At 42.4% G+C, this 15,181-nt stretch overlaps 1 protein-coding gene across 1 annotated transcript in view; it reads right to left on the bottom strand.

The window, feature by feature from the left end:
• LOC124594348 (sodium/hydrogen exchanger 9B2-like) overlaps positions 1–15,181 on the bottom strand; it is a 207,714-nt gene that overhangs the window by 92,724 nt on the left and 99,809 nt on the right. The window contains exon 2 of the mRNA XM_047132716.1: positions 1,977–2,100. Coding sequence (XP_046988672.1) covers positions 1,977–2,100 — 124 coding nt within the window. The remainder of the gene's footprint in view (positions 1–1,976; positions 2,101–15,181) is intronic.

Here is a 15,181-nt window from a genome sequence, read left to right on the forward strand (position 1 = left end):
GAACTTTAGAGATTGATTTACGTTATTAGAAAATAATGCGCCAGTTCATTCCAGTTGAATGTCTGGAGTAAGTTGGCGTGGTCACAAATGAATTTAGTTTCAAGACATTAAATACAAATTTCGTAAATCTGATTTTACTACACATATCTAAAATACAATACGATGATTACCCACTGACTGAATAACTGAGCAGGTGCCTAAGCTATCCAGCGCACCATAATGTTTTTCAAAGCTTATGCTTATATTATGAGTAAAGATGAATATAAAGGAAATAACGAGGATAGGTTGTAGAATATGTTCAAACATCATCTAGAACCGTCTCTAGAACATACTGAAGCGGATGAGGCACCTTCTAATGGGACAGGTTTCAGTAAGTCAAAATTACGCCTAATTTAGTGATATTTGACGGTGCCGATTATATGACCTCTTAGTGGTATTCCCTAGTACCAGGAAAAACCTTCACTGTGTGATATAAACAGGTTTACTAATGATATCTGCATTGGTCGCTCTTTGAATTCACAAGGAAAGGTTTCCAAATCAGCCTACATCAACATGTTCTACTTTTGCAGAAAATAGGTAAACTAGCACGGAGAAAGGCTTCTCCATAGTACCAGGTTTAATTGTTTGACCGAGCAGCCAAGCAGTCACATACGAGAAAGAGGAATGTCTTAGAAGGACGATACGGATGAAAGAAATCGTGAAGTAATGTCGAATGAGATTGTTTGCTGAAAAAAATCGAAGGCATAGGTTCATCCGCCAAGCCAGAAGAGTTTCTTTAATTATTGCCTCATTTCTTTAAGAAGTTTATGTCTTCGATGCAACAGGTTTTAGCGAACACAGGCATCGCCCGCCAGTTTTTAGTGCAAGTGTGGTGATCAGATACTTGCTCTACGCACCTCTGATTCCTTTTACACCCAAATACAATTAATGAAAAATTTCTTCCACTAACAGGGTTCGAACAGGTTACCCCACGATCGACACTCGCCGCTCTAGGGGGAGGTATTAGTCTTTGATGGAAGTAATGGAATTATAACTCTACATGATTCACGGAAATACGTCGTCCGTCTGAATCTTGTTAGCGACGTTCAAGAATATCAGCCACACACTGAAACATCCCATTAAAAAAATGTTTGAATTACTGTGCTGGTAAACCTCTTACGTTATTTGATTTTCAAACAGCTCAGCAAAACTGAACGTACTCAGACATTTCTCTCTTTACTTATTCTGATCGACAGTAAACTGACATACAATATTTTTTTTTTAGCGCAACGCAATCTGACTTTCAATAACCCCTACAAAAGAATGGCCCTGACTAACAATAACCTATACCTTTCACGAATCACTTGCCTCACAAAAATCTTCTTTACTCAAACTACTGCAATAGAACGAGCGCCAATACTACTAGCTAAATAAAAGATTCTAACTACTGAAGGCACTAACTACTGATAGGCATAGTTAGCAAATGAAAGATTTTGATAGAGAACAAACAATGCATTTACCTTAATTATGTTCAAAAGTCAGTTCATGATAGCCAGTATTACAAATTTACTCTTTCTGATGGACACACGTCCAGATCGACCACTCTCAGGATTCTCCCGTTTCTCTCCCCACATCCGCCACTGCTGACGGCTCACCTCCAACTGCTCAACTATACGTGCTGTTCATATCCAACTGCCGAACATTACAATAGCAAATTCCAACAATGCAAACCATCCAAAGACTACACACAGCACAGCCAGTGATTTTCATACCGAGCGCTACGTGGCGTTATCAATATAAAAACCTAAACAGCCTACTTACAACACCTATCATTTACTAATGGTAATGGATTTGTTTCTCTGGTTCCGCTTGAAGTAGTGAACGGCTCAGGTCGACTAGTTCAACACTGGCCACAGGACTCGACATTTTCACGTCGGATACTGGAGTGCGTAAACAGCCCGGAAGCGCTGGGTGAGCGGTGGCTGGCGGGTACTCACCTCTGCAGGTCGTCGAGCGGGTGCTGCTGCTTCTCGTAGAAGGCGCTGCTGCCCGTCGCCGTGGAGAACTTCTTGCTGGGCAGCGGCAGGCCATCGTTGTATAGGAAAGGCGGTTTCCCGTTCTCTGCTCGCAACGAAGAGAACGTTTCATTAGTACAAGTGGAGCAGTTGCCTGAGAAGCCTTATGTATACACACCAAAAAAAGTTTTGCATCACCCTGATTCACAAAACTCCTTAAGATAGACGTTGACTGTGGGTATTGTATCACAGACACAGTCCCTTTAACTATTCAGAGGTGTCACTAAACCCGCCCAAAGATGTAAACAACCATCCATGAGCAGCGCCTATTAGACGGAGGGGTTCCGATTGACGATCAGTTCCAGTCATTCCACCAGGAAGGAGGTACACGGCTCGTGTTGTATGTAGTTCAACCGTGCCTAGACGGTCAATACCGCGGCTCGATCGCGTCCGCATTGTTACTTTGTGCCAGGAAGGGCTCTCAACAAGTCAAGTGTCCAGGCGTCACGGAGTGAACCAAAGCTATGCTGTTCGGACATGGAGGAGAAACAGAGAGACAGGAACTGTCGAGGACATGCCTCGCTCAGGCCGCCGAAGGGCTACTACTGCAGTGGATGACCGCTAATTACGGATTATGGCTCAGAAGAAACATGACAGCAACGCCACCATGTTGAATAATGCCTTTCGTGCAGCCACAGGACGTCGTGTTAAGACTCAAACTGTGCACAATAGGCTGCCTGATGCTCAACTTCACTCCCGACTCCCATAGCGAGCTCTATCATTGCAACCACGACAACATGCAGCACGGTACAGATGGGCCCAGCAACATGCCGAATGGACCGCTCAGTATTGGCGTCACGTTCTCTTCACCGATGAGTGTCGCATATGCCTTCAACCAGGCAAACGTCGGAGACGTGTTTGGAGGCAACCCGGTCAGTCTGAACGCCTTAGACACGCTGTCCAGCGAGTGCAGCAAGGTCGAGATTTCCTGCTGTTTTGGGGTGGCATTATGTGGAGCCGATGTACGCCACTGGTGGTCGTGGAAGACGCCGTAACGGCTGTACGATACGTGAATACCATCCTTCCACCGACAGTGCAACCATATCGGCAGCGTATTGGGGAGGCATTCGTCTTCGTGGACTACAATTCGCACCCCCATCGTGCACATCTTGTGAATGACTTCCTTCCATTCACGTGTAGAGCGTAGTAAGAATCACGAAGTGCTTCTGAGAGTGCTGTAATTAATCTAGTATTGTCCTCACAATTCCTAGAGGAGCGATATGTAAGGGGTTGCTGTATATTCATAGAGTAATAATTTACAGCCGGTTCTTGAAACTTTGTAAGTAGATTCTATCTATAAACCGAAGACAGCAACCTGCTTTATCTACGACTTATCCTAGGAGTTCATTTCATTTCTAGCAACCAAATACTTTATGTAGTGCTAAGTAAATGTACCCTCTCCATTTTTCACTTTCATTTAAAAACTTTCAAGAATAATGTTTACAATAATAACAGCACAAGAGCTTCACACATAATAAACTGAAAGAATTCACGCCACCCATAAGGCAACGTGAATTGTTTTGAAACTTCCTGGCAGATTAAAACTGTGTGCCCGACCGAGACTCGAACTCGGGACCTTTGCCTTTCGCGGGCAAGTGCTCTACCAACTGAGCTACCGAAGCACGACTCACGCCCGGTACTCACAGCTTTACTTCTGCCAGTACCTCGTCTCCTACCTTCCAAACTTTACAGAAGCTCTCCTGCGAACCTTGCAGAACTAGCACTCCTGAAAGAAAGGAATTGTTTTATTTACTTTATTGTCCAAACAAATGTGAACGAAAGCACTCCGATGATATTGGGCACGCGAACGTCAGAACGATCTGTGTAGAAGGCTCTGAGTCACAGAGCGGGCAGGCACACTGAGTTACCTGACCGGAAGTATTAGGGAGTGCCAAGTGCGTGGGGAAGTTGAGAAAGCTTCTAGAACAAATCCAGCGTAGGAATACCTTTTCGATAGCAAGAAAGCGCGCTGGAATGATACTTCTAAGGGGAATCCCCATACGACTTTGAGGTGCGATATTGCGAGTTATCGTCATAGAGACAAAAATAGTCCAAATTATTCTTAGTCTCTCAGGTTAAGAGAATATTTAATAACTATCTAAAGCAGGTAATTGAGGACAGTGCTTGAGAAAACGATTTAGTCTCTTACATTTCACATTTCATGCATGGCTTGGCGCTGGTGTGAATTTCCACATGTCTGCAAAAGTACAACACGCAAGATAGTTGATTGGTCGAGTGTGTATAGCAGAATCCCAATCCATTGTTTCATGTTTGAATGTGTAGGCGAGAGTGTGTAATTGTAGTTTCATTATTAAAAGACGTGAGAGTCAGTGAAAAATTAACTATTTACGATTGCTCCGAGTGAACCGGTATCCAAATTCTACATGCTTCCAGTATAGACATAGTGATCTAGAAGTGGCTAACGTACATAAAATTTGTCTAAGTATTAGGGCCTGATTCATAGTGAAGAATACTATGAATATAAATGGTGAAGGTGTCATCATATGGCGAGGAAGGCAAAACGTTAACCTGATATTCTGTCATCCGTGTGCTCTCTGATTCAACAATAGGTGCCAAGTACTACTGCAATAGAAATCCCTTGCAAATTTAACAGGTGCGCCTCTCAATTACATTTCAGTCATCATGATAGATCCGCTTTCTTATTTACTACGAACCTTTTTATTTCCAAAATTACTTTGAGTATTGTGTACGTCGAGAGCGGAAGAGCAGTGCAATATAAGGGTGGTTCTCGCGACACTTAAACTTTAGGTGGCTGTCAGCCTGCTGCACTCCCTAATTGATGCAGTTTGCTTGGCACCCCTGCTATCAGGTGACTAACAACTGGCGCCGTTACATAGCAACAACACTCAAAATTATTTTCAATCGTTACAGCATTTGGTTTAGTCACAACGGTAGTCACGAGGAATAAATGTCAGTAACAAACATATCCACCGAGCCTGCTAACTTTCAGACTTCCTATCCCTGCCGGAGTAGGATTCCATACCACGCTAAATAAATCCTCTTAATGCACATTCTATCAGCAGCGGAGTGTATGCTAATTTGGAACTTCCTGGCAGATTAAAACTGTGTGCCGGACCGGGAATCGAATTCGGAACCTTTGCCTTTTCAAGCAAATGCTCTATCTACTCGACCATTCAGGCCCAACTCACTAACCACCATCACAGCCTTACTTCTGCGATAATCTACCTGTTACCTTCCAAACTTTTCACAAGTAGTTCTGCATTACTTACAGGACAAGCAGTCCTGGACGAATTCCCATGACATTGGCTAAGCCAATTTTCCACAGTATCTTTTCATCCAGGACTGCTAATCCAGCGAGATATGCAGAAAACTGTTTAAGCTTGGAATGTAGGAGAAGGATTCTGGCGGAGCCGTGAGAACGGGCAGTGACCCGTGTTTAGATAGTTTAGTCAGTAGATAATTTCCCCGCGAAAGGCAGAGGTTCCGGAATCGAGTACCAATCCGGTACTGCTAGGAAGTTACATTCAATTAGCTATACGGATTGAGCGCGAAGTTCACTGAAAGTTTCAGAGATCGTTCAGATGTGTGTTTTTAGTGTTTTCTTGGCTCACTAAAGAGTATTAATGTATTTATGATTTATTCCATTTATTACCCCAGCTGTCTCTGTTTCTGACAAAATACTTTCACAACAGTGGGAAAATCCTACCATGTACAGTCACCAAACGTGCCACGGAATGTTCTAGTTTCACGTAGCCGCCTATACACAGATGCAAAAGATGTGGTTGTCGTTGCAGCGGGAACAGATCAGCGTAGCGTCTGTGTGACGCTGTTCCAACGCACTCAGTGAACCCGTACATGAGACATTTATAGGGCAACTGATCAGTAAACCTATCCGTACTGCCGAGAATCACTGTTAACAAACACTGCCAGAGAAACAAACCGTGCAGTGCTAAATGCAAGCTTGTGGGCGATTTTTGAGTGAATGGAGTGTTTCCAATCAAGCCACAGAACGCCTATCAACGACATCTGCGTTGTGCACATATCATCAGTGCAATAAAATTTATTACAAAGTTAATTGGGGGGGGGGGGGGGGGGGGAGAAATAAAACGATACGCAATAACTGTGTAACGAACCACCAGAAATATTGTCGGGGCTCTGGTTCACCCTGTATACTTCGTTATATTTCTGATAATTTTCAGCCTTAAACTCAGGGTCGAGCGAATCTATAGTAAGAGACGTATGGAGCTCCAATATGGTGATAACATACGGACAAGAACTCTTGACTATTCTGAATGCATTCACTTTGTCAAATATATTTTGGTTCTTACTTTAATCTTCGCCAAGACCAATATTTTATGCTAGGTTATGTGGTAGGAGACGACAGATCTCTTAACATAATTAACTGACAATGAATCCAGTATGTTGACTCCTTCCATACTAGAGAAGACACCATAATCCGAGTGCTCAAATCTGTTGTACCCCTGACTCCATTTCTGGAAGTGAGACGTTTTCCTGTCGTCAATGACAATACCGGAGACATTTACATATCTGCCTCTTCGGCGTCACGAATGGCGGCCATTTAGAAATATGTGCACTAACATTTGGTACGTATGGAAAGTAAAGCTAGAGGCATTAGGTAATAGACATGGTTGCATTTTCTACAATCTCTCTACACTTTGAACACGGTATCATAATAAATTCTTTTTCTTGTTGATTAAGCGGCAATGCTGGTCAATAACTGGCAACATACGTCACTGATATTCGACATAAATTTAGATTCTGAGAAATTTACAAGTTCTCAATGAGCTACGAAACAATAAGACATGCATGTATAGATACCGGAAGTGTCAGGCAAGAAGATTCCACATAACGTAAGGTTTTCTCAGCATGCCCAGAGAAAGATGTCCTTTTCCTAAACTTGGAAAAAGAAGAAATGCACATAAAAAACCAGCCACTATTAATAGCCTATTTAGAACAAATAGCGCCATCACGCTTGTCTCACACCGTCCTGTTCAATCAAGAAACAGTTGGAAAACATTGGTTAGGGTACACTTTCTCATCCTCCCTGCGTCCCGATTCGGCTCCCTCGGATTTTCATTTGTTTGCACCACTTAAGGAGGCATTACGTGAAATAAACCTCAGCAACAACGAGGTGGTAAAAGAATTTTTGGGAAAGTGAGTCAAGCAACAAAACAAAGGCTTCTTTGTATTTGGTGTAACAAAAAAAAAAATAGTTCCTAGTTGTGCAAGTGCATTAACATTGGTGAGGATTATGTTGAAAAGTAGCAGAAGTCTCTTTTATAAAAATGCAGTTTTTTGTACATCAGTTTGTCTGTTTAACTATTCAATGTTCCTCGTAAATCGTAATATTTGTGTACTTAGAGACTTCCACGGCTGATCGTCACAAAAATTGACTATTCCCCAACCTCGTGAAGTAGTATAGGACTAAAGCTGTAACGATTGAGCAATGAGAAATTCTGACAATATTTTGTTCAGTGTTAAACTTTTCAATAAAGAACTAGATCCCTGAACGCAAAATACTTGTCCATTAACATTATTCAGAATCCCATTCCTTCATAAAGAAAACACGTTTCAGAATTGGCTTGCTAAGAATGCATACTGAAGTTAATTCATCAACACACTTTCAATCCGGTTTATGGCGTTTACAATATCGTTATTTTATTTGGTCAGATCTATTAAAATCGTATGGTTTAAAAAAAAATGGCTGTGAGCACTATGGGACTTAACATCTGAGGTCATCAGACCCCCTAGAACTTAGAACTACTTAAACGTAACTAACCTAAGGACATCACACACACCCATGCCCGAGGCAGGATTCGAACCCGCGACCGTAGCGGTCGCGCGGTTCCAGACTGTAGCGCCTAGAACCGCTCGGCCACCCCGGCCAGCTATGGTTTAAATATTTCAGTCAGAATACGATGTGACCCTGCAGGTGAAGTGAACGAACAATGAAGTGATGTGGATAAAATTGAGCGCTTCGTTACACTGTGGGTACCACTGCCAGAATATATGCATAAAAAAAAACTTAAGAGCCCCTGTTTCACCGTGTATCTGTTAAGTCTTCATTGTGCCTTAGGCTTGAACCGACGCACTATCTTACAACTTATAATACGAGCACAGTGAAAAAGGGCGAATCGAATATGGCGGACGTCTACTACCTAGTTTTGTGGTTCCACCGAGTTGCACTGACGTCATGAACGTTAGCCAATCAGCGACCCAATTTCTTGGGATCCTTAATGTGCAGTAGGCAGAGGTCTCTTGCTCGAAGGCTAGAGCTTTGACAAATGCCGGTAACAGTGCTAGACGCGCATAGTTGGGCTGGCTTCCTCAGGAAGTTTGAAACACAAAGCTTCTCTCGTCTCCTAAGCTGGGCGGCAAGCCGGAGCACAAGTATCCGGACACTTGTGTATTCGATATGGGCGCATTCAGCCAGCAACTTTCACTATAATGGTGAGAGACCAGTAAGCTGCAAGCATTCGAGTCGCATTCACAGGGTTATTAACCGCGAGTGTGTTGAAATTAGGTAAAATCGTGCCCTTTTCGTGTTGCCTTTTGCACGTGGACTTACTGTGCTTGCGGTCTTCGTTCTAGTTTTCAGTTCCTTCAGAACACGTTGTGATCAGTATCCGTCACCGAATTAAATTCATTTAAATTCAAGGGTCTTGCAAGCAGATTCTCTCCTCGAATGTGCATTTCTAAACAATATGTAAAGTTATATTCACTCCGTTTTATGTTATGTTGTTCGGAAGGGATGTTTACATGTTCTGGCTATGTCTGTTCGTAGCCAAAACGTGTAATTTGTGTTATATTTGATCTCTCGTGCATTTTGGGCTCCGATAACTCATTTTCTTCCACTTGCCCTTTGTTCACAAATCCTAACATGCGTAGCTTGCTTTCGTGTTTGAGTTGTTAATCTTTGTTTCATATAAAACGTGCTCCAATCGCTTAAACTTTGCGTTTCTGAGTAGCTACGCAACTCATGCTTGCACTGTTTGCATTTATTTCCCGCAAGAAATTTCAGCAATCCAGAAAACGCGACGTTGATACAGTTCTTCAAATTAAACGGTGGCGGAAATAAAGTCGTCGTAATTTATTGCTTTCATCACATGAGCTCTCTGTTTTCAGGTTGTTAGGTAGTGTAGGGAACAAATGGCAAACCTCTGTCCTGCACAACTCGAGGTTATAAGGTTCAAATGGCTCTGAGCACTATGGGACTCAACTGCTGTGGTCATAAGTCCCCTAGAACTTAGAACTACTTAAACCTAACTAACCTAAGGACAGCACACAACACCCAGCCATCACGAGGCAGAGAAAATCCCTGACCCCGCTGGGAATCGAACCCGGGAACCCGGGCGTGGGAAGCGAGAACGCTACCGCACGACCACGAGATGCGGGCGCGAGGTTATAAGGATCTGAGGCAGAATCAAATGATGTTTGCAGTTACTGTTCTAAGTACTGTAGTTTACAGTTGTGCGACTTCTGAGTAACTCCCTCTTCGTTGCTGTCTCTGAACTCCTACTGAAGTCAGGTATCGTTATTGGTGGCTCATATTCGGTGTCTGGGTGCATATTTTACGACAAACTGGGCTCGTCATCTATAATTAACATTCAGGCACAGTTTCGGAAAGAATGGCAGGCTTTCAAACTAAAATATGAAGGTCGATTAAAATGTTTTTGTGCGAAGGCCGTCCAGAATCTGTATGCCAGTCATGTGAAATCGGCACCAGCGTTGAGGCAGTCATCCCACAGACTCACCAGGCTGAAGACACACGCTTGCTAAAACAGTCTCCTGCTGCGTGTAGAATTCCGTAACTGCATGTCGCATATCTGCACGTTCTCGTCCGACATAAATCGTCGACCCTTCAAGGCCTTTTCTAAAGGGATCGAAGGCGTTCGAGTGTCTCCCACTTGAGTTAGCGTAACTTTTGCATTACAATACTTGCGATATGGAGACGTGCATTATCATGAAGCAGCAGCAGCAGCAGCAGCAGAACCCCCTTGTCGCAGTTTTCCCGGACATTTCGCCTTAATTCCACGCCGCAATTTCTCTAGCGTTGCGCAGTACCGTTCCCAAGTGATGGGGATACGAGGTTTCTTGAAATCAGTAAGGAATGTGCCCCGGTAATCAAAAAACATGTCAGTCAGCATCACATTTCCAGCAGATGGCTGACACTAATTTTTTGGCTGGCTCTGAGCACTATGGGACTTAACTTCTGAGATCATCAGTCCCCTAGAACTTAGAACTATTTAAACCTAACTAAGCTAAGGACATCACACTCATCCATGCCTAAGGCAGAATTCGAACCTGCGACCGTAGCGGTCGCGCGGTTCCAGACTGTAGCGCCTAGAAACGCTCGGTCACTCCGGCCGGCTAACTTTTTGGGACGATGGATGACACCACTGTATCATCGGCGCTATCGACTCCGGTTTTCAGTGTTGGCACCGACTTTCACCGCCTGCAACAAAGCGCTCAGCGAACGTGTTGTCTTCAACACTGACACGCATCGAGTGCTTCAGACAAACAGTCATCCGGATAATGTGTGTGATGCAACGAAAGCTGATGTCGAGACCTTCAGCTAGCGCACGAATGGTTATGCACCGGGTCGCCCTAATCACTTGTTGTTGTCCATAATGGATGAGGCACGTCTGAAAGACACAAATGTCACTCTAATCCCTTGCCTACGAGCCGGTGCTTGCACTCACATCGCAGTCGCACTGAGTTGCATATAAGCTGCAGCAACGGCCTCGCACGGAAATTTTTTGATCGCCGCTTGTAGATGCAGCCGTTATTGTGACGAAAGTGAAATGTTATTGATAGGACGATATTAACAAGCTGCAAATGCTTATCAGTGCTGTTGCGCACCCTATAAACCGATAGATGTACTCTGATGTTCTAGATTCACGCTAAAGTGCGCTTCCTGGAGTACGAAGTTTCACCAGCTTGAGGTATTAGTCTTTAGAGTGCCAAGTGGTATTATTGGCACTGAGCGACAGTTTGTGGAATACACTGTAATTCGGCAATATATATAACGGAAAAGCCTCAATTTGTTTACATGAACAGACCTATCTAAAAAGCAAATTCATCGAAAAAATTCGCTAATATCTTTAATGAAAACATATTCCTTTGTTCTGCTAATCGAGATGATAGAATTAGCATTATATATATATATTATGAAATGTATACCAGAAGTAATCTCTTCATGTTCAGCGGCTACGAATGACAACTGCATACATTTCTTATAAGTAAAAATGAAATATGAAATCAAGCAACGAGGCATCCAGTTTCCCAAGAAGGCACGAAAATCTGATTTAATTCCATATCACGTCATACAGGTACACGTGCACCATAGCCCAATGTAGCTTCATGAAAGAGTGTTTTTTTTTTAATTTTTAATTCTCGTTTTCAACAGAGTTATTGGTGAGAGTCCACATTTGATTCTCAAAAATGGCTCTGAGCACTATGGGACTTAACTTCTGAGGTCATCAGTCCCCTAGAACATAGAATTACTTAAACCTAACTAACCTAAGGACATCATCCACATCTATGCCCGAGGCAGGATTCGAACCTGCGACCGTAGCAGTCGCGCTGTTCCGGATTCAAGCGCCTAGAACCGCTCGGCCACCGCGGCCGGCCATTTGATTCTCTGGGCAGAGGTCTGGAATTTATGTTGCGAAAATCTGATTAGGAAATGAGACACTAATAATAGTGTATGAGTTTTGCTATTTGGGTGGAAAATAACTGCAGATGCCCATAGCATATAAGAAATACAATTCAGGCTGGTAATAGTAATAGAAAGAAGAATTTTTGAAAAACTTAATATCTAATATAAATTTCAGTGCTAGGAAGGCTTTCCTCATGGTATTTATTCGTCGTATAGTCTTGTACGATAATGAAATTTGGACGATAAAGAGTCCAGACAAGCAGAGAATAGAAGCTTTTGAAATTTGGCATTACAGAAGAATGGTGATGATCACAAGGGTAAATTAGGTAGCTAATTAGGGGGAACAAAATCCAATAGGAGAACAAAGAAATTTATGGCATAGCTTGACTAAAAGAATGGATTGGTTGATGGGTCACACTCTGAGGCATCAAGAAATCGTTGCTTTGCTAATGAAGTGCTGTGAGGGGAGGGGGAGGGGGTGAAAATTGTAGAAAAATGGCTCTGAGCACTATGGGACTCAACTGCTGAGGTCATTAGTCCCCTAGAACTTAGAACTAGTTAAACCTAACTAACCTAAGGACATCACAAACATCCATGCTCGAGGCAGGATTCGAACCTGCGACCGTAGCGGTCTTGCGGTTGCAGACTGCAGCGCCTTTAACCGCACGGCCACTTCGGCCGGCTGAAAATTGTAGAGGCGGGCGAAGGCTTGAATACGTAAGCAGGTTCAAACTGATCTAAGTGTCAGTACAAATGCAGAGATGAAGAGGCTTGTGCAGGTTAGACTAGCCGCGGAGAGGTGCATAAACCAGTCTTTGGACTGAGGATCACAGAAACAAGAAAGCAAATCGTACGGAGAGCGGAGATATATATATATATATATTTGCCTTACACGACGTCGATGACAACTGTGCTTTTTTTCAGACCAATAGTGATACTCATATTAGCCTAGTTATTCCTTTCTCTTCTCTCTCCTCCCTACTTTCGTTGATCCAGAGAGGATTAAATGAATTATCGCGTTACTAAAGGCTGAACGGAACTACTGCGATCACAGTTCGGAATTCTGCTTTCGAAACTACGTTAGAGCCTGTTGTTCTCTTAATCTTAATCCACCGAGTAAACTGAAGAAATTCCTGTCGAGAAACAATCGCCCGCTATTCGGGGCAACGGCCGTTCTTTCGGCATGTGTGAAGTTCACTCGTTGATCCCACGCTCATTTGGACAATACCTCGGTAACGTCTCGGTTTATGTACTGATGGCACTGGGCAGGGAATGACGATGAAATTAAGAGGACGTGCTGGCAACTAATGCCTCCGAAATTATGTGAAAACTCGAAGCTTTTAAATAAAATAAACGTTATTAACATTCTAAACCTTTATTCTCCATTTCTAGATACGTATTTCACAACATAGTCACCCTGGCGATGAACACATTTCTCACAATCAATGACCAATTTGTTGATGCCAGCACTGTAGAATATTTGACTTTGTTGACGGAGCCGTAACCGCATCTATGCTTCAACCGCTTCATCACTATCAAAGTGAAGTCTTCGATGGTTTTTTAAGTTTTGGAAACAGAAATAGGATGGGAACAAGTTGGGACTGTATGGAGGTTGATCAAAGACGGTAAACCCGAGCCGTCGGATTGTTGCAGATGTCGCTGTGCGTGTGTGTAGTCTCGCATTTTCATGCTGAAAGAGAGGGTGCTCCATGTGCCAACGGACTCTTAGAATTCGAAACTCTTATAGCACGTTGTTTCTCTCACACTGCCATAGTTACGTTACACTACAGTTCGGAGCCATCTAGAGGTAGAGGATTCAAATATGTAGACGTGAAAAACAAGGATGCAGAATGTTAATAACGTTTGTTTTATTTGAAAAGCTCTAAGTGTTTTCAAGTAATTTCGGAGGTTTTACTTTCCAGCCCGCCCTCCTACTTTCTTTGTATTTGACGCATGTTTTCGATCCGTACCCGAAAATGTTTTATTCCGTTTTTTGGTAACTTGAACGGTGTAATAACTAGTCGGGCAATTGAATATAGCGCAGTGTTGACCAAATCCCTTCTTGTCTACATTGGTAGGTGTATATCTTTAGAAACTTTCAGCTTCACAAATACGACGTTAAAACGAAATTTCAAAGATGACTCTATTCTTTTCATCTAATCCATCACAATAATAACATTTTGCGTTGAACGTACATTTGATCTCACGTTTTTCATTTCTTATGAATTTCCCGTTTGCATTTAACTTTAAAATCTCAAAAGTAGACAAACCAGTGGATAAAAATCTGTATTTTGTGTCATTAAGCAAAAGTGCACTGAACTTTATGATAACCTCGACTCAGCATCGGTAAGTAGTACCACGTTATTTTAGATCAGGATAAGATAGAGGCGCTAAACCTTTTCTCTCCTTTTAGCCACACACTTCGTTGAAAGAAATTGTTCTCCAGTAACGAAGTGTAACAATCTTATTAAAATAAACAGTATAATAGCAAAAATTATAATAGTATTATCATTGCTTTCTCAATTTGTACGATGAAATTTAAAATGTTAATCCCGCGGTAATTAAAAATGTGTCTTAACTACAGGAAAATACGGAAACAGAACAAACGTTGAAACTAAGCTGACTTAATCCCTTGGTCTACTCGCTATCTGCCAATCGCTCGGGCCACAGTGAGCAAGAATGATCGATCGCGCGTCGAATCACTGAGCTTGTTAGTGGTGGGTTCAAACCTGTGCAAAATACATGCGTTGTATGACTCGTGGATTTTGGCGCAACGAAAGGAATTGTGAAAGAAACAACATTTGAAAACAAACATTTTAAGATGCCTGGGAAGTAATTCCGGTTTATTCATCAGTGAATAAAAATGATTTATCACTTGCAAGTGGATAAGTATATCAGTAACAATTTATCAATTAATACTTGGGTTAAATTATGTTTTGATAACACTCGTAGCAAATATCGATCACCAACTGAGTGATATTTTTCGAAACAATGAGGTACAAGTAGCGGAACTCCATCTTTTACATTCAGACGTCGTTCCCCCTCGTTTCTTATTTTTTATACGTACTTTGCAAGTTCTTGTTGGATGAATTTTCAATGGCGTGGGATCTGTGTGTTTCGGGAAGTGACTCCAATGTTGCATATGTAGTCTCAGTTGTATATTTCCGGTCGATGATGGTCCACTTCTTTCATAAACTTGTGACAGCATGTTAAGTTATAATCCTACTGTTTGAAGTCTATTCCTCATAACAGGGAAACCAGCTAATATCTGATCTTGACAGTCAATACCAATCATTCCGCTTTGTAATCAACAGTACATTTGGTTTGATAGAAGGATTTCATAGACTTGTGATTTGTTCAGTCATTTGTACTCTTTCGTGCTTTGTAGAAATAATATGAACGTGCCGTTTATCCATCCACTTCAATGCTAATATGCCACAGCAGCTTCTCATTATAGATTCCC

This window comes from Schistocerca americana, chromosome 2, assembly GCF_021461395.2.
Source record: "Schistocerca americana isolate TAMUIC-IGC-003095 chromosome 2, iqSchAmer2.1, whole genome shotgun sequence".
In the NCBI taxonomy this organism is placed as follows: domain Eukaryota; kingdom Metazoa; phylum Arthropoda; class Insecta; order Orthoptera; family Acrididae; genus Schistocerca; species Schistocerca americana.